This window comes from Lontra canadensis, unplaced genomic scaffold (assembly GCF_010015895.1).
Source record: "Lontra canadensis isolate GAN:19392208 unplaced genomic scaffold, GSC_riverotter_1.0 scaffold69, whole genome shotgun sequence".
Lineage (NCBI taxonomy): Eukaryota > Metazoa > Chordata > Mammalia > Carnivora > Mustelidae > Lontra > Lontra canadensis.
In genome coordinates, this window is record NW_022631063.1 from 3,482,511 (window position 1) to 3,509,616 (window position 27,106).

The following is a 27,106-nucleotide window of genomic DNA, read 5'->3' on the forward strand; positions in this document are numbered from 1 at the left end:
GGGGGTGGAAAAGAATTTACCATGCTAATGGACATCAGAAGAAAGCAGGAGTGGCAATCCTTATATCAGATCAATTAGATTTTAAGCCAAAGACTATAATAAGAGATGAGGAAGGACACTATATCATACTCAAAGGATCTGTCCAACAAGAAGATCTAACAATTTTAAATATTTATGCCCCTAACGTGGGAGCAGCCAACTATATAAACCAATTAATAACAAAATCAAAGAAACACATCAACAATAATACAATAATAGTAGGGGACTTTAACACTCCCCTCACTGAAATGGACAGATCATCCAAGCAAAAGATCAACAAGGAAATAAAGGCCTTAAATGACACATTGGACCAGAGGGACATCACAGATATATTCAGAACATTTCATCCCAAAGCAGCAGAATACACATTCTTCTCTAGTGCACATGGAACATTCTCCAGAATAGATCACATCCTCGGTCCTAAATCAGGTCTCAACCAGTATCAAAAGATTGGGATCATTCCCTGCATATTTTCAGACCACAGTGCTCTGAAGCTAGAACTCAATCACAAGAGGAAATTTGGAAAGAACCCAAATACATGGAGACTAAACAGCATCCTTCTAAAGAATGAATGGGTCAACCAGGAAATTAAAGAAGAATTGAAAAAATTCATGGAAACAAATGATAATGAAAACACAACGTTTCAAAATCTGTGGGACACAACAAAGGCAGTCCTGAGAGGAAAATATATAGCGGTACAAGCCTTCCTCAAGAAACAAGAAAGGTCTCAGGTACACAACCTAACCGTACACCTAAAGGAGCTGGAGAAAGAACAAGAAAGAAACCCTAAACCCAGCAGGAGAAGAGAAATCATAAAGATCAGAGCAGAAATCAATGAAATAGAAACCAAAAAAACAATAGAACAAATCAACGAAACTAGAAGCTGGTTCTTTGAAAGAATTAATAAGATTGATAAACCCCTGGCCAGACTTATCAAAAAGAAAAGAGAAAGGACCCAAATAAATAAAATTATGAATGAAAGAGGAGAGATCACAACGAACACCAAAGAAATACAGACAATTATAAGAACATACTATGAGCAACTCTACGCCAACAAATTTGACAATCTGGAAGAAATGGATGCACTCCTAGAGACATATAAACTACCACAACTGAACCAGGAAGAAATAGAAAGCCTGAACAGACCCATAACCAGTAAGGAGATTGAAACAGTCATCAAAAATCTCCAAACAAACAAAAGCCCAGGGCCAGACGGCTTCCCGGGGGAATTCTACCAAACATTTAAAGAAGAACTAATTCCTATTCTCTTGAAACTGTTCCAAAAAATAGAAATGGAAGGAAAACTTCCAAACTCATTTTATGAGGCCAGCATCACCTTGATCCCAAAACCGGACAAAGATCCCATCAAAAAAGAGAACTACAGACCAATATCCTTGATGAACACAGATGCTAAAATTCTCACCAAAATATTAGCCAATAGGATTCAACAGTACATTAAAAGGATTATTCACCACGATCAAGTGGGATTTATTCCAGGGCTGCAAGGTTGGTTCAACATCCGCAAATCAATCAATGTGATACAACACATTAATAAAAGAAAGAACAAGAACCATAGGATACTCTCCATAGATGCTGAAAAAGCATTTGACAAAGTACAGCATCCCTTCCTGAACAAAACTCTTCAAAGTGTAGGGATAGAGGGCACATACCTCAATATTATCAAAGCCATCTATGAAAACCCACCACAAATATCATTCTCAATGGAGAAAAACTGAAAGCTTTCCCGCTAAGGTCAGGAACACGGCAGGGATGTCCATTATCACCACTGCTATTCAACATAGTACTAGAAGTCCTAGCCTCAGCAATCAGACAACAAAAGGAAATTAAAGGCATCCAAATCGGCAAAGAAGTCAAACTATCACTCTTTGCAGATGATATGATACTATATGTGGAAAACCCAAAAGACTCCACTCCAAAACTGCTTGAACTTGTACAGGAATTCAGTAAAGTCTCAGGATATAAAATCAATGCACAGAAATCAGTTGTATTTCTCTACACCAACAACAAGACAGAAGAAAGAGAAATTAAGGAGTCCATCCCATTTACAATTTCACCCAAAACTATAAGATACCTAGGAATAAACCTAACCAAAGAGGCTAAGAATCTATACTCAGAAAACTATAAAGTACTCATGAAAGAAATTGAGGAAGACACAAAGAAATGGAAAAATGTTCCATGCTCCTGGATTGGAAGAATAAATATTGTGAAAACGTCTATGCTACCTAAAGCAATCTACACATTTAATGCAATTCCTATCAAAGTATCATCCATTTTTTTCAAAGAAATGGAACAAATAATCCTAAAATGTATATGGAACCAGAAAAGACCTCGAATAGCCAAAGGAATATTGAAAAAGAAAGCCAAAGTTGGTGGCATCACAATCCCGGACTTCAAGCTCTATTACAAAGCTGTCATCATCAAGACAGCATGGTACTGGCACAAAAACAGACACATAGATCAATGGAACAGAATAGAGAGCCCAGAAATCGACCCTCAACTCTATGGTCAACTAATCTTCGACAAAGCAGGAAAGAATGTCCAATGGAAAAAAGACAGCCTCTTCAATAAATTGTGTTGGGAAAATTGGATAGCCACATGCAGAAAAATGAAATTGGATCATTTCCTTACACCACACACGAAAATAGACTCAAAATGGATGAAGGACCTCAATGTGAGAAAGGAATCCATCAAAATCCTTGAGGAGAACACAGGCAGCAACCTCTTCGACCTCAGCCGCAGCAACATCTTCCTAGGAACATTGCCAAAGGCAAGGGAAGCAAGGGCAAAAATGAACTATTGGGATTTTATCAAGATCAAAAGCTTTTGCACAGCAAAGGAAACAGTAAACAAAACCAAAAGACAACTGACAGAATGGGAGAAGATATTTGCAAATGACATATCAGATAAAGGGCTAGTGTCCAGAATCTATAAAGAACTTAGCAAACTCAACACCCAAAGAACAAATAATCCAATCAAGAAATGGGCAGAGGACATGAATAGACATTTCTGCAAAGAAGACATCCAGATGGCCAACAGACACATGAAAAAGTGCTCCATTTCACTCGGCATCAGGGAAATACAAATCAAAACCACAATGAGATATCACCTCACACCAGTCAGAATGGCTGAAATTAACAAGTCAGGAAATGACAGATGCTGGCGAGGATGCAGAGAAAGGGGAACCCTCCTACACTGTTGGTGGGAATGCAAGCTGGTGCAACCACTCTGGAAAACAGCATGGAGGTTCCTCAAAATGTTGAAAATAGAACTACCCTATGACCCAGCAATTGCACTACTGGGTGTTTACCCTAAAGATACAAACGTAGTGATCCGAAGGGGCACGTGCACCCGAATGTTTATAGCAGCAATGTCTACAATAGCCAAACTATGGAAAGAACCTAGATGTCCATCAACAGACGAATGGATAAAGAAGAGGTGGTATATATACACAATGGAATACTATGCAGCCATCAAAAGAAATGAAATCTTGCCATTTGCGACGACGTGGATGGAACTAGAGGGTATCATGCTTAGTGAAATAAGTCAATCGGAGAAAGACAACTATCATATGATCTCCCTGATATGAGGGAGAGGAGATGCAACATGGGGGGTTAATGGGGTAGGAGAAGAGTAAATGAAACAAGTTGGGATTGGGAGGGAGACAAACCATAAGTGACTCTTAATCTCACAAAACAAACTGAGGGTTGATGGGGGGAGGGGGGTTGGGAGAAGGGGGGTGGGGTTATGGACATTGGGGAGGGTATGTGCTATGGTGAGTGCTGTGAAATGTGTAAACCTGGCGATTCACAGACCTGTACCCCTGGGGATAAAAATATATTATATGTTAAAAAAAAATACAATTTATTATAAAAAAATTAGAAATAATAAATTAGGAAAATTTACAAATATGTGGAAATTAAAAAAAATTCTCCTAAATGACAGCACGTTAAAGAAGAAATCACAAGAGTGACTAGAAATACTTGAAAATGAATGAAAATGAAAAATCATCAAATTGAAATTTATGAAGTGCAGTTGCCCACAATGTTTTAGCTGAAACTTTCATGAAAATAAAAATGACAATATTAATTTTATGGTCTTAATTCATATACTCCTCATAACTTAATAAAACTTAAATATAATAAACAGTTTAAATATTGATTTGAGTACACACCATTTGAGGTTACTGGATCTAAACCAATTTTTAAAATTTATAATTTAATTGTGGTTTATTGGGAGTAAATTAAATTGCTCAATAATTATTTATGATTTCAAGAGTGTTCACTTGTGTAATAACATTTCTTGTTTAGGTCTTCACTGGGATCTTCACAGCAGAAATGTTTCTCAAGATAATAGCCATGGATCCATATTATTACTTTCAAGAAGGCTGGAATATTTTTGACGGTTTAATTGTGAGCCTTAGTTTAATGGAACTTGGTTTGGCAAACGTGGAAGGATTGTCAGTTCTCCGATCATTTCGGCTGGTAAGTTAATTGAGAGTATCCATAATGTTTTTATAATTAATTTAATCAGATTTCTCTCTTACCTAGTAGGAACAAGAATTATAATTTTTTCTATAGTTAAAATATTATTTGAGTATATTTAAAAACAAACCAGATTCCTTTACAACCAGCTGGTAATTTGTTCTTCATCATAGCTTTGACAGGTAAATGATGTTTATTCAAATGAACAACCAACAGTTCTGTCTTTAGTAGTTGAATGGCAGGGCTAATAGGGAGGGAGAAAAAAGGATTCATATATAAATCCAAATACAATTAAACAACATATTATTCATCTTTCAGTTTTGTGAAGTTTGCTTAACGGTGCATAAGACTTGATTGAGACTTAAGATGAGCTCACCTTTCTCTCAGAGGCTCGGAATTACGGATTTGCCCACCTTGCCCCCACAGAAGTCAAGATTTGAGAATGGGTAGAGTATGCAAGGGAAGAAAGTAGAGCGCCCCACACATTTGCCCCTTCTGCCAGGCAGGAAGTCACCAGATGTAGTCCTGAGAAGACTTGCTATATTATGTTATGTTAATTTTAGAGAAAGAGTCTTTTATTTGATCTTTATATTCATCAGTTCACGAATCTTTTAAAATTAAGAGACAAAATATCACTTGACACATTTCCATTTAAAGTGCGATATGTTTTATCTTGTTGTTACTTTGAGTTGGCTCTTTTTATGATTTATTTTCTGTTAACAGGGGTTGTAGATAGTTACTAAAGACAGGTTCCTATCAGTAATGTATTAATGGTGATTAGATTCAAGACTTTGCTCTGATGTCTATTTAGAATTTTCTGTACCACCTTCAAAGATGAAATTTCAGTTGAGATCCTTAGAGCTACAGTTTCCTTCCCTAGTTGTCATGGATAGCTGTGAATCTAATTTGAAGCTAGAAGGATGCAGAAAACAGAGCAAAAATTAGAAGTGATTATATAACAAATAATATGGGCAACTACTTAAAAATATTTAGTAAATCTTTGGATAATGTGATGCAGTTTGGGGGAATAGGAAACATATTATCATTAGTGTTTTGCTTAGTGTGTAGCTCTTTTGCATTAATTATTCTCTGGAAATAAAGTAAGCATTTTGGTACTTATATATCCACTCCTTTGGGTAACTTAGATGCCATTAAATAATGCACTACTCTTGGCCTGACATTTACTGAAGCATCAGAAATAAAGATGCTGCTGCAGTTGAATTGTAAATGGTACCTTAGAGGACCCCATGAGCTCATACAACTGACATGTGAAGTAGTGGTGGCAAGCCATTTACATACTATAATGAATTGATTAAGTCACTGAAGACATAAGAGTTGACAAAATACAGCTTTTTACTTAAGTCCAAATATTTCTTATTCGAATACAATAAGTCCTAGTAGTCTCCTCACCCTTATCCGTGGGAATATGTTTTAAGACCCCTAGTGGATGCCTAAAACTGTGGATAGTACCGAACCCTGTATATACTGTTTTTTTCCTATACATACACACCTGTGATAAAATTTAATTTATGAATTAGGCACGGTAAGAGATTAACAATAATAAGTAATAATAAAATAGAATAATTACAATAATATACTCTTAATAAAAGTTATCTGAATGTGGTGTCTTTCTCAAAATATCTTATTGTATTGTACTCACCCTTCTTCTAGTGATGACTTGAGATGATAAAATGCGTATGTGTTGAGATGAAGTGATGTACGCGACGTAGGCATTGTGACATAGCGTTAGGCCACTATTAAGAAGGAGGAAGGAGCATCATTTGCTTCCAGACCGCGGTTGACCATGGTTCACAGAAAGTGAAAATGCAAACAAGGACAGGTGGACTATGGAGTAATAAATCTCCTTTAAAATACAGTTTGATGTTACAGCAAACTTATGATATAGCAAGATTAAAGCAATCTAAAGATTTAAGGAAATTAGTTTTTTTTTCTCTTGCACCTTATATAATTTGTGTTAATTTTATCTGTACTTATGTGTCTCAAGTACACTAAAAAAATGTATCCACTTTGAGATTTTTTTTCCATTTTATTTTATTTCTTTTCAGTGTTCCAGCATTCATTGTTTATGTACCGCACCCAGTGCCCCATGCAATACGTGTCCTCCTTAATACCCAAGTAATGACAGCTTCTACTTCTGTGAAACAGTCTCTGCCAATTAATCATCATTAATCTTAGCTATGTCAGGTCCCTGTGGAAAACAAAACAAAAAAATCTTACATATGCTTATGTAGGATTCTGGAAGTTTTGGTGTATCTTATCATTAAAATGCCAATAAAAACTGTATAATATATTTGTATTACTTATAAAATAGACTATTTTAGAATGAAAAATACCCATGGTATTAAATAACTGATACATTTGCTAGGTAAAATTTGACATGCAAATAAGCCATCACCCTATAATTGAGACAATTATGCCATAGATTTTCCTTGTAAATAAATTTATAGATCCTTTAGAAGTCAGGGCGGTAATAGCCTTCTCACTTTTGTTTCCAGCTCCGAGTGTTCAAATTGGCAAAATCCTGGCCTACCCTGAATATGCTGATAAAGATCATTGGCAACTCAGTGGGGGCTCTGGGTAACCTCACTTTGGTGTTGGCCATCATCGTCTTCATTTTTGCCGTGGTCGGCATGCAGCTCTTTGGTAAGAGCTACAAAGAATGTGTCTGCAAGATCTCCAATGATTGTGAACTCCCACGCTGGCACATGCATGACTTCTTCCACTCCTTTCTGATTGTGTTCCGCGTGTTGTGTGGAGAGTGGATAGAAACCATGTGGGACTGTATGGAGGTCGCTGGCCAAACCATGTGCCTTACTGTCTTCATGATGGTCATGGTGATTGGAAACCTGGTGGTATGTAGTAAAAATATTTTCCTTATTTTTAGTAAAAGAAATGTAACCATTAAAGGTATGTTCAACTGAGGAATGTTTTATATGATTTTGGCTTTTTAAAAACAATGCTCAATTATTCATTATTGCAGGAGCCAGGTAGAGTTTGGACTATTGAGACCCACATTAACTTTTTAAAAGATATTTGTTCATTGTTTATTTTTTATTTTTTCCAGTTTTACATGATTGACATATAACAGATACCATATAGCATAACTGTTAAAATACCATTTGAACCAGAGTTCATACCTATATTTCTTACTATTCCATGGAGAGAGCCATTTCTAGCTTTTATCTTTTAGTTCTTGTGTTAAAGCATGGATGTGGTACTAAGAATAATCACTCACTTTTTTAAAGTATCAACAATTGTATCACTTAAAGATGTTTTCATATTTTGGTGTCCTACAAATTGGAGTTCAAAAAAATTAATGATCACCTCAAATGCATTAAAAGGGCATGCATTATTTGGTGCCTAAAAACTACAGTATCAGCAAATAACACTGACTCAAGAATCATATATTATCATGTCTGTGTCAAATGAACCATTCCCAGTACATCTTTAGAGAGTCCTGGAGGCATGGAAAAGGTGATAAGAAGATAGATATACACCATGGTATGACTTATACTCAAACAGGAGTAAAGATGGAAATATCTAATACACGTCAAAAATATAAAAACAAAGTGCTGTATGTCAAGTTCACAAAGTGGAGACATTGCTTTAGACAGGCTTTGTCAAGGGGGTTGAACCCAAATTATCTTTAATTAAGATGTAAGATTTAGCTTGGTAGGAAGAAAAGTAGACTGTCGCAAACCAAGCAGTAGTAGACCCAGTGGATGGGGAAGAGAAGACAATAGACTCAGTGATGGGGATCAGGTTCTTATACTTCACATATGAATTATTCTGGGTTGCTTGATTAAGTTCCAATCCAGTGGACTAGAGCAAGGATTGACATAACCATATTTTTTAAATGTATAATTTATAGATTTAATTTCATTTCACATAAAAGTAACATCCAGTTCCCTCAAAGGAAGAAAAAAGGGAGAGGAAAAAAGGCAAGAGGTTATCATTTATTTCTATTCATTTGCAGATTTCCACCTCCTCAATATTAGCTTAGATAATGCAGACCTATTCTTGAAGTAACAAGAAACATGAGCATGGTGCAATCCAGAAACATGAATGGTGACTTAAAACAACAAATATTTATTATCTCTAGTTTCTGTGGGTCATAAATTTGGGAGTAGCTTAGCTGGGTGGTTCCAGCTCGGGGTCTGTCATAAGGTTATTGTCAAGATGTTGGCTAGAGCCCCAGTTACCTTGACTGGAGCTGGAAGATCAGCTTCCAAGAAGCATCCCTCTCATAGCTTTTGACAGGAAGTCCCAGTTACCTGTTGGCTTTTGGCACAAGGCCTCAGTTCCTCTCCATGTGGACCTCTCCGTAGGACTGTTGACTGTCTCCAGGACATGCAGCTGGCTTCTCCCAGAGCAGATGACATGCAAGAGAAGGCAAGGAGAAGATTTGTGTTCTAATCTTGAGGTCCTACACTGTCCCTTCTGCCACATTGTATTCATCAGCGCTAGTCACTAAGAAAAACTCAACTTAAGAAGGAATTAGGCTTTAACTCTTGAATGGAGGAATAACAAATAATTTGTAGATTTATTTTATAGCCACCACAATCCCTAATGCAATTTTTTTTTTCAAAGAAGTACAGGATTGCATAGAACAGGAAGAGAGAGTCCTGGGCTTACAAAGAATAGAAACAAAAAGTCATAGGCTTATATTATAGATTTGGTTTGATTTCATATATGTATTTGGCATATATTGGAAGAAAAGAAGAAAAGGCAAAGAATAGAATCCTTTATGACAACAATGAATGAACAGATCAAACTGCAGCAGGGAATCCATAGTAGGAGTAGTAGAAAGTTAACTGTAGGGTTAGACTGTGTAGAGTTTAATTTATGGGAAGACCGATTATACACAATAAAATTGGATTTTTTGTAGGCAGTTCGGAGCTACAGATGGCTTTTTTTTTTAAGATTTTATTTATTTATTTGACAGACAGAGATCACAAGTAGGCAAAGAGGCAGGCAGAGAGAGAGGAGAGAGAAGGAAGCAGGCTTCCTGCTGAGCAGAGAGCCTGATGCGGGCCTCGATCCCAGGACCCTGGGATCGTGACCTGACCTGAAGGCAGAGGCTTTAATCCACTGAGCCACCCAGGCGCCCCTACAGATGGCTTTTTATTAGGAAGCTAACAATGAGCAATTGGAAAATGGACACTGGATTTAAAGAGAAAGAAATTCAACATATCCCATATAATCTGTTAATTTACAGAAATAAGACAAATCTGACATGTAATTGTAAAGAAGATTCAGATTGAAAGGAGAATTTCAGAAGCATCTATACCTATGGATTGCATTTAATATAAATTTGGATTACTGTAGGGGTATCTGTGTGGCTCAGTCTGTTAAGTGTCTGCCTTCAGCTCAGGTCATGATCCCAGGCCCCACGCCAGGCTCCCTGCTTAGCGGGGAGTCAGCTACTGCCTCTCTTTCTGCCTATACCCCTTCTCATGTGTACTCTCTCTCTCTCTCTCAGATAGGTAGATAGATAGATATACAGACAGATAGATAGATAGATAAAATCTTTTTTAAAAATTTGGATTACTATAAATGATTAAAGAGAAATAGTCTGTAAAATAATCATTCCCATCTACATGCATACATTGAAACTCTGTATTTTAAGGAGAAAATTAAAGACTCTCCTTTCTTTTTTGACTATGAGCTAAAAAACGTTCCCCCTTTCATGAGATCCTGGATATATTTCAGAGTAGCTAAAGTAGTGATAATGTGTCATTTTTACCACCAGTAAGGAAATGTGTTCATATTACATTTGATTAAACAAGATGGAATGAACTTCATGCAATGCCTCCTATAATTTTTCTTTTTCATACTCCCTGAAGAGAGGAAGGTCCCCCAAAGGCAAGCTGACATAACCCCTTTGAACTCACATAAACTTCTTATGGTGCTCCACCACAAGAAGTGTCAGTGATCACTGCCATGACTGGTCCACAGATAAGACAGAGGAGGGGCCAAAGACTGGCACACACTCATTCTAGCAAGAAAGGGCAGCAGGCCATACAGCTAGATCAGTAAATGACACAGTTACAAATAGAGCATTTGCCTCCATGCTTTGAAGAGGAAATATAAGTTGGATCTCACTCTGGCAGGATTGATTGATACATATCAAGAAAAATTTCTTAATAGACAAAGATCGTTCATTAATAAACCTTCAGAAATAAAATCTAGGAAATAATGCCACCAACATTCATTTTCATTATGGATAAACACCAAAGTGTAGCATTTAACTTTTTTCTTTCATCTATTTTTCATCCAAATAACAAATTCAAAGGCAAATAACAATAAAATATAATTTTATTGGTGAAGGAGTAGGCCTTCATATGAATACCAGCAAACACGGTATAGTAATTGAGAAATGTCAAAATAGACTTACAGATTATGTGAATTCCTTAGTGGATCTTACACATTTTTACATTTCCTATTACCATTGGTAGACTAACTTGTAACTGGTTAAACAAAGGTGCTATAGGCCTTATTAGCTTCTTGGAAAGATAGGAATGTAGCAAGAATGCAGCATCCTTTTCATTGGAGTTTTACTTAAAGTTTTTTCTAGGATTCTTCTTTATTATTTTTACATTTTGTCTTTGGCTTACTTTACTACTAAATCCTTTGTTATTCTATATACTTCAATAATCACAAACTCATAAAATTATCAATCAAATCCTGAAAAAAAATTATACAGCTTGATCTTTTCCCCTATGAGTACCTGATTCATTAGTAAATTACATCTTTTGAGTACATATGGAGTGGGTTTATAGTCACTAATCTTTTCACTCACTACTACCAGTGGGGCCTATTTTTGAAGACTCAAGTTACAGACTAATTAGTGATTTTTGTCCATGGCAATATCTTGATTCCACAATCTTTTAAGTCAATATTAACATGATGGTTATTGTATAAAAACCATTTTTATAGTATGTACAGCTATTATATAGATCTAGTGGCCATGATTTTCTGAACCAAAAACTGTGACTTTTGATCTAGCAATAGGTATATTTTTTCCTAATTTGGTAAGTTATCTAGTGCAAAAATTGGTACAAATACATGAAAACAAAATCATGTTTAAATGTATTAGAATTATCATTTTAGGAATAAAGTTATGATAAATTATCAGTGTCCTGGAAAATCCAGTTTACATGGGAAAAGACTTAGCATCCCAAATAAAATTTTTTTTTCTTTGTTCACTGTTACAGTTAACTAGATAACTAAGATTTCTCTTTTGGAACTGAACTTAATTTAGAAGTTTCGCATAATAGTGGTTTCGGTAATTTTGTAATGACTAAAAAGGAAATACTCTTAATAGTATCACTTGATATTGGACAGGTATTTATTTCATTCACCTTTTGTTCAGGATAGTTTATCACAAACTAAAAGAAATACCTATTAGTAAAAAATGTGGTGTAAGAGCAATTTTGGAAAACTTATACTTAAGAGCAACTGAAACAATACAATGTTTTCATCACCTATTTTCCTATCATGCTTAGGTTCTGAATCTCTTCCTGGCCTTGCTCTTGAGTTCGTTCAGTTCTGACAACCTTGCTGCCACGGATGATGATAATGAAATGAACAATCTTCAGATTGCTGTGGGAAGGATGCAGAAAGGAATTGATTATGTTAAAAGAAAACTACGTGAATTTATTCAGAAAGCCTTTGTAAGAAAGCAGAAAGCCCTAGATGAAATTAAACCACTCGAAGATCTAAATAACAAAAAAGACAGCTGTATTTCCAACCATACCACTATAGAAATAGGCAAAGATCTCAATTATCTCAAAGATGGAAATGGAACAACCAGTGGCATAGGCAGCAGTGTGGAAAAATATGTTGTGGATGAAAGTGATTACATGTCATTCATAAACAACCCCAGCCTCACTGTGACAGTGCCGATTGCTGTCGGAGAGTCTGACTTCGAAAACTTAAATACTGAAGAGTTTAGCAGCGAGTCAGATATGGAGGAAAGCAAAGAGGTAGGAATTTTTAAGTAAGATATTTTGACATAATGTATGCTTTAAACCAGGAGTCCACTTTAAGGTTATGTTTTATCTCTATAAGAAATAGGATATTGATACACTTTCTATGGCAAAATTGGTGATAGATAAATTGATGACAGATTAAAATAAAGCCAGACAAATGATATTCTGACTCATTTTTAAAAATATTTGCCATCTCGAATTATTGATAATATTAATAGTCAGATTAATGTGAATTTCTCTAATTATTTGAAAATCATTTGAGATTTGTGTAAATGCTTCAGTTTGTTTACTTTCTTGTAATTCTCCCACAATGGTAGTTTTTGGTATGTACTAGATAAATACTTGGTGAGAAGGCAGTTCCAATTCTTACTTGGCTTTTATGAAATACTTCCTAAAATGTGATCTTACGTAGTTTGCATAGGAATTTTTATTCACAGAAAATGATTGGGATCTTGGCTTGATATTTACATATAGTTTCATGTTTCTGAAGTAAGTAATTTTTTTTAAGGAAATGAAGGTAGTAATGAGTCATGCTGAAAATGTTTAACTCTGCTGAGCCTAGTGCATGCTGTCTACACAAACAAGAAGTCATGGTATGTTAGAGAATGTAAAATTCTGAGTTTATCAACTACAGTACCAGTCTTGGCAGTTTAAAGTAGTCTTTGATTTACTAGAAAAGTATGAGTACCGGAGTATGCTTTTAGTTTGTCTCTAGGTTAATAAGCACAAAGCGGGGATAAAGAGAAGAAAGAATTTAAGCCCTTAATGTTTAATTGTTTAACTTTACAAAAATGAAAACAGAATTCCCAGTGATTAAAGCTTGCATAAGCAAATAAAAATAGAAGCCAAAAACAAAGATTCATCTTTTCTTATCATTTGAGTTGATTGACAGCAAGAGAAAGTCCTCCAATACTATTTTCATTCTAAGAAAGATAGATGACTGGGGAGCTTGAGACAATGAAGGATAAAATTTAAGTAGTGTAACAGTCACAAAAATTGGACATTAGTTAATAAAATTATGAACTAAAATATATTTCTATGAAGGAAACCTTAGCTGTCAGTATTCCCATGTTAATAACCTAAAATTACTGAAGAATATGTTATTTTTCATTCTTTCTTGTTTTAAGATAAGTATCGCTAATTCTGTGATTAAGTAGATATTAAATGTGAAATCCAGAGAAAGTTTATTTATTTTTTAAGATTTTACTTATTTATTTGAAAGAGAGTGAGTGAGAGAGAACATGAGCAGGGGGAGGGGGAGAAGCAGACTCCCTGCTGAGCAGAGAGCCTGCCCATATGGGACCCTATCCCAGGACCCTGCACTCATGACCTGAGCCAAAGGCAGTCGCTTAACCAACTGAGCCACTCAGGCACCCCAGAGAAAGTTTAAATAGAGGTACTAAAATTAACAGGTAAGTAACAAGGCCGTAGTTACTAGTTTCACAAAATAAATGATGTGATTCCAGGGGAAAATTATAAAATGTTATAGCCTGAGGCAACGAATTGCTGTAACTAGTTGAACTCAAATCTTTACTAATAAGGCCATTATTTTTAAATTTAATAATATCTTAATATATGGTTAAGCAGAATTTTGGATAAGCATAGTTTGTTGGGCTCTGCTGAAGGAGAGGATCGGTCCTAATTGTTCCTACTGTATATTACAAGAAATTGAAGCCAGCCTTTAGAAAAGAGAATTGGGTCATTAAATTTTACTATATATTCCCCTTCTCATTATCTTGACATTATACCAAATAGTAAATATTTCCTTTACCAAAAAAGAAGTCCATTTTCTTTTTTTTTTTCAATTTTTCTATTTATGTATGTTTAATTTTAGAATATTTCATATAAACTAAGAAAAAATTATGAAGAATCAAATGTTAAAGCCCTCAGTTAGTTTAAACTTTTGACTTAGTTTGAGTATCTTTCATGGTGTAGTTAACTTGACATCCAGTCTTTTTAATTTTCAGAAACTTTAAAGCCTTAGGCTTCTCCAAAACTGCATATATATTTACCTCACCTCAAAACATTATGTTTGACACAGGAGGAATGTCCAGTCAGGTGGGGCTTATAGTAGGAAAGTCCAGACTCTCTCTTTCTGTTACCATTAAGTTTTTTAATTGTTTTGTTTCAGTTAAGTACGACAAAATAATGTATGTGAAGTCGTTACTTTGGAAATGGAGGCAGAGAACTGAGCTGCCTGTTGGAAATAGAATTATTTTATTGCTTTGGCTGTGGAGTCTTTTCGATTCATTCCCACCATAGAGATTGTTACCTGGTTGGTTAAAATTTATTATTTGCAGAAATTTTCAAGTATGTCTTTATATCAAACTTCCTAAATATAAACTCATAAACCAATAAGAGATTAGGGCACTAGTCTAGAAAAAGAAATGTGCAGGTTTTAATCATCCTGTATCTTACCTAGTAGCTCTATACTAGAAAACAAGAGATTTGAGAGAATTATCCAAAAATTCAAAATATTCCTACCTAAAATATCAGTTTATAGTGTTCTGTCTTCTAGTTATTTTTGTCTGTTCATTTATTTAACTGGTGGGATGGGGTTGTGCTGTAAAATATCACATGTAGAATAGTAAGAAATGGTATAAAGCTTATTTATATTCTTTTCTAAATTTTTTTTAATTAAAGGAAAAAATAGGGCACTTAAAACATTTTAGAATGCCTAAAATTTCCTTTTTATAGAACAGACTAATCAGGTGGACTTGGAGGTTGTTTGGGTGTTTGAATTGAATCCTCTATGTCTTTGACAAAGTTGTGTGATTCTTTGATACTTGCTGTAAGTTCTCTAGAGTTTATCATGTTGCACTCATGTATGCTTTAACTCAACATTATTTGACTATATTTAATGTAATTCCTTTCATAGTTTGTGATTTTGAATGATTGATTTCTCTTTTAGAGTTTTAATGTTGAAGCCATGCTTAAATGATTTTTTTCAAAGTGAAATTTACTAGTACAATATGGTAACCTTCACTGCTTACCGTTCTTACTTCTCACAGGAGTAAAATCAAGCTGGAGCCATCAAGAGTGCAGCTCTGGTGTTTTTTAACCAGCCAGAGGCTCGGGCCACCACTTTTACCCAGGTTACCCAAGCAAGTGGTACATATATAAATATAATCAGTTTCTAAATGAATTTTGACTGGCCTGCATGCTACTCAGCTACATTCCTTGCCCATCCATTGGCAGTAAAATAAAAATATGCACAGCTGCTCTTATGCTGAGTCATATAAAGCATGGTCAGGCAAGTCTGGCAACCCTAACTTTTTAAAACAATGATTTAGTTGCTAATCTTCTTACATAGATTTTTAATAGAAATTATATTCACTGAAAAATAAAAGTGCATGCCTTTATGGATTATTTAATTTCCATTTAATGCTACAGAGATTTGAACATGCTAAGGGCTTAGAGGAGAAATGTAGGTGCTCTTTAAAAACTTGCAGAAAAGCTTTCTCTGCCCTGTTTTTTTGTTTTCTTTTGTTTTTCTTTTTCTTTTTTAATATAGCCCCAATGGGTGTACTTTGTTGGTAATTTTTGTTCAGTGTCATATTAAGGTTTTCTGAAGGGCAATATGCAAACCAAAGCAATTCCTTATTCATGTTCAAACTGCCTAAAGGGTATTTTAATGTGGTAATAATGTAAATGAATTGGAATGTTTACATTTTGGCTGCTAGCAGCATAGGTACAATTTTGGTCTGCTTCATTACAGAGAAAATGGCATTGCTTTTTTTCAGCAATTGACCAAAAGTATTTTACATTTAGAATATGATTCTCTTGGAAATTCTGTTGATATTTACCCCTAAAACTCCTAAGACTGAAAGAAAAGGAAAAAAAAATGCCTTTTGTACACCAAAAAAATAAGATTATGGTCTTTTAGGTAGTATGTTCATTCTGAAAATAGATCTGGAATCCACCTTCTTTTCTCAGTTGTTCCTCTGTCCTTTGTTTTTCCTCGTTTCATCCAGACCTGCTGGGAAATTTCTACCAAAGAACGTTATGTAAATATATTGTGCACTACAGACTCCTATATAGACAGAGAATCCTTGTGCGCTCCTTTAGTGTTTTTAAATGAAGGGACCTCCCTTGTCATGACCATGGCAATGAGGGTAACACAGTTTGGAGTCCATTTGCTGGACCTTTGCATTTCCTAATGTTGAAATCATAGTTTTGTACTCAAATATGTTAACCAAATTACTCAATGCGATTTAATTATTTTCTTAAGAAATGTTAATTAAAACAGGAGAAACTGAGTTTAGGGCATTCAAGAAATCTTTGAACTACTTTTAGAATAATTCTGAAAGCCAAAAACTGTTCTAAAGTTAAAAGTTTATTTTAAAAATAGATATGGCTTATTGTAAGCCCAGACTAATTATGACAAAAGGTCTAGAGACAGGCATATGAAGAATATAGTCTTTGAATATCTGAATATATGAGTATTTGAATATATGTTATGTTTGAGGAATCACCAGTATACCCAAAAGAGAGTTCCAGGATAAAACTAGTTAAAAAAAAAAAAAAAGGAAATATTAAATACTTTTCTCTTAGGTGCAGTTTCCTCTTCTGCCATTAAAACTATAGAACAACCCTAATATAAGCATATTTGGCTCTCTGGAAAGGAGCAATGATTATGTCATTTTCATAGTATTCTTTTATACTTTGGGACAAAATATTCAGTCTCTCTGGCACTCTAGGACTTCTGAATGATGATGCTTTGTATATTGGAAGAATGACATCTAATGAGACCTAAGATATATAATTATTCACAATGAAACACAGATAAACATATACAGAGGGACTAGAGAGAAATTTTTTTTTCCCTAGAATGTATTAATTCTTCAGAAAAGTGTGGGATTTGACTCCTTAAGATAATAGCTTTTTTCCCCCAGTTTCTTGGAAAAAGGGAAGGTTCGTTTCCTTATTTTCTGAGTATCCCATATTCCAAGTTTTGTATATACAGGTATACCAAGAAAGTCATTATCAGATGTATTATCTACCAGTTTATTTAGGAGATTTAGTTGGAGTACATATTGTGAAACACAAACTAAGCCCAAACTGGTTTAAATTGACCTCATTTATTCTTAACTCTTACATTATTACAGTTTTCGATTTCCTTGAATATGTCTCTTATCCTCCCTCAGGAAACATTGTCTGTATATAAAAGTGTATACTAAATTCCAACACAAGTGGTAGAGGAGGGAAAAAGATGTGAGCGAATGTTTTTTTGAGAAGGATTCAATAAGAACCCATTATGATTTTATCCTGGGAAATGTTTAGTCCTCAAGGGACAGTTTTCCAGTATCATAGAGATTAAGGAAGAAAAAGACTCTTAATAGCCTTCATGTAGGAAAAAAATGAACTAAACATGTGTCTTTGGGGCACTATCTATCTGCTGAGGGGTAGACCAACATGATATAAGGGTTACTGTTGCTGGACCAAGAAGGATACTTCAAATACAATGTATGGTTTGAAAATTGTGTAATGTATCCATTATAAAGACAGAAATGGTTTCTGGGTAATGTAGTATAATGATAATGATACTTTTTGTCACATATTTGGTTTTGCCATCTTCCTTATCAAGATCATAACACCAACAATCCCTTTCTGGTATTATTGTGCCACTTTGCTCTTAGTTTATCCCAAAGCAAGCAAGATTATAACTTTCATTGTTCTAGTGTTAAGATTTTTCATGGAAAATAACCCAGAGCTCCTCAAATATAAATCTGAAATAGGATCCATGTGGAACAAAGGACTGCCATTCTTGTGGGTCAAACTCTTCAGATACGAACTATTTGATTTACTTTATATTTGAAGTTTTCGTTCTTTAAACCCAATTCCTTTATTGAATCAGAGTAAAATACATCTCTTTTCTAAATTATATGCAATCTTTATAATATTATGTACAATCTTATAAATAATTATATTTCCTTAAAAATGTATTTCAATTTTTAATGAGAAACAAATGTGCCTATGAAAAAAAATGGCCAAGTTATGTTTTCTCTCATTTTTTCTGCTGTGATTGTTTTAAAAAATACTTTTACTTTCTGAAAGAAAGACTATAGTTTGGCATGTTGATGTTTAATCATAATATATGAATAATAGGAAAAGTAAAAGAGATAGAATGTTTAAAAATACAAAATGAAATATTATGTGCCTTAATATTTATTTATTAGATCATTTAGCAAAATACAATTCTGTCTGGCTTAACTCCTTTAATAATCCCGCAGATTTTCAATAGGTAGAGCCCTATAGTATGAGATTTTCATTAAAACAAATGTTCAAGTAATATTTCCACCTGAAAGTAAATTATTGCCAATGCTATTCATAGCAAGTAGCAATTGGCTATTCCTGTTTGATCTTTTTACTATCCTGATACTAGAATACATCATATTTTATTAAAATTTAACTAGGCAAGAGCACTCTAACAATATCATGTAGTTCATTTATTTCCTAATAAATAAGCACAAAAAATAAAAAGGGAACCTAAACATCTAACTTTTACCAAAGGGAAATATAAAACTTGCCAAATGTAGAACTTAAAAGTATAAAACTGGTTCTATTTCTAGGCAATTCATATTTTGGTCTCTTACTCATGTGGCATTTTACAGTGGATGTTGCCTAGTTTGTAGCATTTGCAAGCAACCTTTATTTGAAAATTCTTCAAGTACCTGAGTTCTAAAAGTTCCGTATAATGATGTATATTTGACAGTTCTATTTGGTGAATTTGTACCATAGCTAGGATTTATTATAATTATGACCATATCTGAAGCTGGAGTTTTATAGTCTTAATTTTATTCCTTTGATTTTTATGGATTCTTTACACATTTTAACTTTTAGTCAACATATTTTATATTATGATATTTGCTTAAGAAAGTCACTGGATTGATGTTATGAAGATTTTATAAATCAGTTTCTTGCCTACCTCTCAGTATTATTGTTCAAACTTTTTGTTCATTTAATATTCCAATGAATTTTTAGTTCTATTCTACATTAATACATATAAGAATATGAATATAAATTGAACTAATACTAAGTTCATTGTTACAAAACATGGGAATCCATAATATCACGAGCACTATCTTGAACCTACAACATTTAACCACACATTACATCTACTAAATATTTTATACTGATAGAGATTGGTTTTACTTGAATCATGAGAAATTTTTCTAGGAAATTCTGGTAAAATAGAAGATCTAGAGTCCAGCTACTGACTCATTATAACTTATGACAAGATATTTAAAGCCACATTTCCTTCTCTAAATAGATACCAGATTGGTTGCTGTTCCATATCAGAGGGAAGATGGAGAAGGAGAAGATTGCCTCTCCTTAAAAAGATTGCATTTGCCAGTGGGATTGCAGATGTACCTATAAAGAGTGAAAAGAAAGAAAACACTGTCAGAATGATTTGGTATAAGTTTATGAACTCCAGAGTTCAACTGCAGTTTTCTTTGTAGACTCGTATTAGGTCTGAATAATTGAGAGCTTGATGTTCAGGCAGCACTCCTTATTCTAAAAGTTATTTGGCCATTATTTATACAATTCAGAATCTTAAAGGATTTGTATTATTCTGCACCTAAGGATTTGTGTTATTCTGCACTTAAATGTAAAAGCATTCGATAGGAGGTGTTGGAAGTAGTTACTGGAAGAATAAAAGACTCCATGCACAGGTCATTTATTCATTTATTCAACAAATGCCTATTAAACACAAACATTGGTGATAGGTACTAGGGACACAGAGATGGCAAAAGCAGTATCTTTGTTTCAGAAGATTAAGTCTTGTGCTATATGTCTTCTAGAGACCCAACAGTTTCATGTTGCTCTTATAAAAAAGTAGTAACCTGACCTTTAAATACACAAATACTTGACTTCAGTAAAAAAAAACATTACTTCTATATTAATATTAAGGAGCTGCACTAAATGAAAGGTGTGACAGTTAACATTACTGGGATCCTCTGGATCATTTCAAACCAAGATTCACTGGAATTTGTTATCTGATGACTTCTCCCAGTCACTGTCAAGAGCTAACCTTCATTTTGTTATAGAGAAGTCTATTATTCATTCATTCATTTTTTAAACAATATTTATTGAGTAACTGTGACCTACCCAGCGCTAACGTTGGCTGGAATACAGTCCTTCACAAATGCCAGCCTGAGCATATGGAGTACTCAGAATATGGATCCTCATTTCTACCTTGGGTTCACCCCCAGGCTTTCCCTCAATCTGTATTTACAGTGTTATCCTTTTTTTCTTAAAAGGAACGTTTTCCGTCTCTTTTTATGGGCTGTTTGCAGTTAGATTAGGTATGACAAAGCTTCAATTCTTCTGATTACCATGTTTCAACAACCTGCAAGTGAAAAAATCAGTATCATCAGCTCCCTAATATATAACAATTTCATGTGGGTCAGATGGATTGGAATGAGAGGATAATTTGGTCATATCTTAGTCAATTACATGTATGTAAACACAGCTATATTATCAAAAAGTCTAACCAAAAGACAAAGGATAGAAAATTAGAAGTCTAAAAAATTAAAATATGTGAAATAAACTGTCCCACTTTGACATTTCATCTTAAAACAAAATATATTCAAATTATAAGGACAGAGATATCATGATTATCTACCTAGTATTGTAAATACACCTGGTGAGCAAGAGAAGAATTCAACAAACTTCAAGCATTTTATAATATATAATCCTTGATTTAACTGTTTCAGCCAAATTAAAGAAAATGCCCTGAAACTGGCTCTATGAAGAGAGGCATATCTAATATTTATGCTTCTATCACTATATTTTTAAATTAAACAAGACAAAAGCATTTAGTTTCACTTCATCAGCATCACTATGCCAAGAAAATATTTTAAATAAGGAAAATGATTTTCATAAAATAAAGGAACCATCTTTCCAGAGCAGATCCATATAACCCTTAGCTCAAATATGAGTAGAGTGTTTCTAGTACCAACTATAATATCCACTTTGTAGTAGTTGAACATACTTCAGTGTGCATTTTATCATGTGCTTACCTCATCCCCTTTATAAAGTAGCTCTTACCAGCTCAGCCATTTCCTAATGTTATGCACTAACGGTAATAACATTGTAACAGGTCCGAGAATGCTGTGGCCCAAACTACTCTGATTCCATGTGGCACTCATACCTGGCCCTGTGTCATTCCTGCAGCATTTTAAGACCAGGCTAATAAAGACTGGTATCCCTTCATTTAGCCTGTCCCTTTAACACTCTGACCTGGCTAAAGTTTGTTGTATGTCACAGTCTAAAACAACTTCTTTCTGTTATATTTTTCTTTTGGTGGTTTTGATGTAGCCTAAAGGAAACCAAAACAACTGCCAAAGAATCATTTCTCCCTGTATTAACAGGACAGGTAAGAGTGCCAGAGTAACAAGTAGTTTCCAAATGCACAATGAAACACAGGAGTGCATTGGCCAAAGAGAATGCAAAATACCAGCTCTTGCTATAAAGCTAACAATGTGCTGCTCTTTTCTGAATTAGAAAACTATAGAATACATTTAATAACAACTAGTGGTCTATGTTTTCATGTCAATGAAAAGTGGATAAATTTAGATTGTTGCTGTTTATGTGCATTGGATCAATCTTTTCTGCATTTGACATGAAAATACACTTGTGCAGCTTTCGTTGGTTGGGTCACAATTTTAGAATAAAATAAACTGTACCATTCGCAAGCTAATTTACAAAAGCAAGATCACAGATGACTATATGACTCTGGCAGCTTTCATGAGCTCTCTTTAGGATTTTATTCCAGAATCTCTATACATGGGCTTAATAAAAAATTATTTAAGTTGTTAGTACCATATTTTTAAAGAGAAAAAATGCTGTGGCACTGCATCTAATCTTGTGACCCCCCACCTCTACTAAAGCGGACTGGCATTATGTTTAAGATACTCTTGAATTACAGATCAAGGAAATGCATACAGAAGACTTGAGGGCACGCCTTTTGAATTTTTATATTATAGATTAAAGAAAATATTTTAAAAGCTTTTCTGTGGAATTGATTTTCAGAAGCTAAATGCAACTAGTTCATCTGAAGGCAGCACAGTTGATATAGGAGCTCCTGCTGAGGGAGAGCAACCTGAGGTAGAACCCGAAGAATCCCTTGAACCTGAAGCCTGTTTCACAGAAGGTAAGTGGGAACAAGGCATATGAGCTCACCGGACCCCTCTTACCTGTCTCTTTCCCCACCATCTAATCATATCTGTCTGTTTAGTGACTATTCATTTATTTGTTTGGTTTTTGTTTTTTCTGTATTCAAACAAAGATAATTTTTTGAAAGATAAGATTTATGTTATCAGACATTCCTATTTTTGTATGTACTGTTTAACTAAGAAATGCCTCTAACTATATTGGTGTTTTGGTGGCCTTCTAGAATATCAAATCAGAGAAAATGCCAAATCAAACATATCTCTTCAGCTTTAAAAAAAAAAAAAAAAAAAGAAAGAAAGAAAGAAAAAAAGAAAAAAATTAAGGTCAAAGAGGTAATTTATTGTTTACTGTTTTGTCAGTTTACGATGAGGAGTAAATGATAAGTGTACATTTAAAACTGTCCATGAGTAATGGTTACCTGTATCTATCTGTCAAGATTAATTTTTTTACTAGTTTTGAATCATAATAGATAATAGATAATGAAATGCCAAAATATACTATGAGTTTTATAATACGGAGCACCATGCCATTGGGCCAATAATACCAAGAAGATTTTCTGAAGAAAGCTAAAATTATGTAATTTGAGGTATGGGTCAGTTATCTCTTGAACAATAATACTATATGTCCAACAACCCAGAACTTCTTAGCATGTAGAAAAAAAAAAAAAAAAACAAAAACCCTTGTATTTGTGCTCACAAGTCCAAGGCCAGCTTGATGGTTTTGCTGATCTTGGAAAGGACTCTTCCAAGCCTACGGTTTTGGATGGACTGTTGGACTGACTCAGCTGCAGTCCGCTTTCATCTCATCCTCCGCACAGTGGTCAGGCATATTCTTGGGGTGAAGGCACAGGAGTAAGAGAGGAAGCCTAACAGCCAAGCGTCTGCTTCTGCCAAGTTTTCTCCTGACCTTTTCACCAAAGCAAAGTCACCCAGCCAGTCCAGACTGTGTGGGAATGCACCACTAATGATCAAAGAGGCAGGAAAATTTAGTGCAATATCACAAAATATGAAATTCTTTTAATTTCTTATATAAATCACTGTTGTAGGTACAGGAACATTTCTCTAAAACCCTGGATATCACTTCTCATTTAACTCATTTAAAAAAAAATTATTTAAGATTTTATTCATTTATTTGAGAAGGAGAGAGAGAAAGAGGGCACAGAGGGAGAAGGAGATTCCCAGCTGAGCAGAGAGCCTGACGTGGGGCTTGACCCCAGGACTCTGAGATCATGACCTGAGTGAGCCATAGGCAGATACTTAACTGACTGAGCCACCCACATGCCCCAACTCATTCTTTTAGTTAACAGCTACTTAATAATCCTATTATGTCTTGGTCTCAAATCAATACCATATAGCAATTGCTTAAACAAAAGTTTTTTTTAAAAAATAGTTACTGTCTGAGTGGCACAGTTGGTTAAGTATCTGACTCTTAATTTTGACTTAGGTCACGATCTCAGGGTTGTGAGATCAAGCTCTGTAACTCAGCGGGGAGTCTGCTCGGGATTCTGTTCCGTACTCCCTCTGCCCCTGCCCCTGCCCCTCTCTCTAACGTGAATAAATAAATCCTTAAAAAAAAAAAAAAAAAAAGAAAAGAAAAAATAGTTACTGCCTCAAATTGTTACAGTAATACAATTTTATTACAACTAATTCTGAAAGTATTTCATTTGGGTTATCCAAGTTTACATTAAGAACACTAAAGCTGTTTTAATTTAAACTTTAAGCAAATTTTGGAATATTTAATTACACAGATGGTAGAAATCACAATTGATGTCAGTGGATTTAAGGTTGTTACAGAAGATTATGTTACATATATTTATTGATTACTTTAATGCATTGGTGAAAATAAATACTTAAATATTAATTACCAATTTTTTAATAATTTCAGAGGAAGAACTGTTTATTCAGCATAAGTTATGAGGGAAGTCACTCTTTGCTATTTACTTCAAAAAGTCTGTGTACATTCCAGTGCAGTTACTTGATTATAAAAAAAATATGACTTTCCAAAACATTCAAGTGGTATATCACAAAAATAATTTCTGTGGTATTAGTTTTTACTCTTTGTCAGAAATTAGCTTATTTTTAGGGTCACAAATGTTCATATATACCACAATAATGAAATAGTAAGTAATTATGAAATAATAATTATGGTACTATCGACATTTGTCTTTTGTAAAGTTTAAGGAAACACTTAAGTATGAAATATTTTAGAATATATTCTACATAGAATATAGAATAACTTAACATTATAGAAAATAATAATGAATAATACATAGATGCCCACCAATCAACTTCAACAATTTGAATACTTTTGTCATCTTCACTTCAGACTTCTTATTTATAAGTAAAACAGATACAGATTAGGCCTATTTTGTTCCCCTTCCTTATCTTACTTTCTCCCTTTCCTCTCAGAAATAAACCAGTGTCTCAAATTTGGCATTCGTTATTCCCGCTAAAATTGGTCTTTTTCTGTTAAACTGTTTTTTCATCTCATATCCTCTATAGGGAAAAAACAAACAACTCCTAAATTTAGTTCCATTTAATTTACTACAATGAATATTTTCAGGGCATGTAAATCTTGATCTTTTGGGAAACAAAAATATGAAAAGTATCTTGCCTCAAAGAAACAACAAATATAATTCTACTTATTTCTTAGTTGAGAAGCTAATAACATTTTATAGCACATCATCAAATTTTCATGAAACAAAGGATATGATCTGGCTGACTGACATTATAAAGTAGTATCTGATAAATATCTACGCAGTAAAATATTATGCTCTTTTCAAGATGAGGTTTCCATTTTTCTATTCATTGAACAAGGGCCCTCTTCATGGTTAAAGCCTTAACTCGTGACTCATCTCCCACACCCCAGCATCCCCCTATTCTGTGTGTCAGCTCAATGGTATCTTCTGATTTCTAACCACTGTTACCCCTGTTACCCTTGTTTGAATCTCATGCACTCTTAACTCCTTTTCCCTCTTCTTTCTTCTATGCATCCAGTGCCTTTTATAGGCAGAGATCATTCTAAAACAGTATTCTTATCAAGTGAATCTTCACAATTCCCAAGTAAATCCTTCAGTGTTTTACTCATTGGGCAGTATATAAAATCTAAATTCTCCAGCTGACTCACTCAGTTCCTTTTTTCAGATTGGCTCCAAGTATTTTTTCTAGTCTCAACTCCTAGTTCTTTCATGCAACTTCTAGATCTATCATTAAGTTTTATTGATGTTATTGTTTCTCCATTCTTTTATAGCTCCTGTACTAGACCTGTTCTTACATATCCCTCAAAGTCTAAGCTGAAATTCATTTCTTCTATAAAGCTCAATATCAGAAATTAGTCTATACCAATCAACTCTCACAATACCTTATTTAATTTGTGATTTTTTTTTTGCTATCTATAACTATAGAATTTGTGAGCAAAAGTCCCCTACCTAAAATGCACACTTAAAAAAAAAAAAAAGATTTTATTTATTTATTTGAGAGAGCCAGTGCATGGGTGGGGGTGGTAGTGGTAAAGGGCAGAAGGAGAGGGACAAGCAGACTCTCTCCTGAGCCAGGAGCTGACACAGGGCTTGAACCCAGGATCCTAGAATCATGATCTGAGCTGAAGGCAGACACTTAACAGACTGAGCCACTCAGGTGGCCCTAAAATGCACACTGTTTAAAGAGAAAGTCTATGGGGACGCCTGGGTGGCTCAGTTGGTTAAGCAGCTGCCTTCGGCTCAGGTCATGATCCCAGCGTCCTAGGATCGAGTCCCACATCAGGCTCCTTGCTCGTCAGGGAGCCTGCTTCTCCCTCTGCCTCTGCCTGCCATTCTCTCTGCCTGTGCTCGCTCTCTCTCCCTCTCTCTCTCTCTCTGACAAATAAATAAATAAAATCTTAATAAATAAATAAATAAATAAATAAAGAGAAAGTCTATGTTTACACATTCTACTAGTCTGCTTTGTCCAGTACAATCCCTTGAACATAACAGATTTTCAATAAATATTTGTTGACAAGCCTTTGATCTAGTAGTTCATAAATTACACAAAGATATTTATACTATTGTTGCTGATAATAGCCAGAATTAAAACAACATATTCAATAATAGTGGAAAAATTCTACAGATTCTGGTTAAGTCTGGTAATCTTATTTAGAGAAGTGAAACCTTTCACGTTCTATTTACTTACAATAAAAGGGAAATGTGTATATTACACCATTAAACGAAATACTTAGAATTCAAATGTCCATGTATGAATGGAATGATAAGGGTAAGATGAAAATACCAACTTTTGTTGATTTTTTCTTTCTGTTTTTCTGTATGTTTTTATCTATAATATAATCCATTACAATAATCATATATACATAAAATATTTGTTGAATGAATGATTTAAA

At 34.3% G+C, this 27,106-nt stretch overlaps 1 protein-coding gene across 5 annotated transcripts in view; it reads left to right on the top strand.

Annotated features, from left to right (window-relative positions):
* Positions 1-27,106, top strand: part of LOC116880903 (sodium channel protein type 2 subunit alpha) — a 140,546-nt gene that overhangs the window by 89,018 nt on the left and 24,422 nt on the right. For all 5 annotated transcript variants that reach the window (XM_032880338.1, XM_032880337.1, XM_032880340.1 and 2 more), the window contains 4 exons: positions 4,368-4,541; positions 7,058-7,414; positions 12,071-12,550; positions 22,595-22,715. In XM_032880338.1, coding sequence (XP_032736229.1) covers positions 4,368-4,541; positions 7,058-7,414; positions 12,071-12,550; positions 22,595-22,715 — 1,132 coding nt within the window. The remainder of the gene's footprint in view (positions 1-4,367; positions 4,542-7,057; positions 7,415-12,070; positions 12,551-22,594; positions 22,716-27,106) is intronic.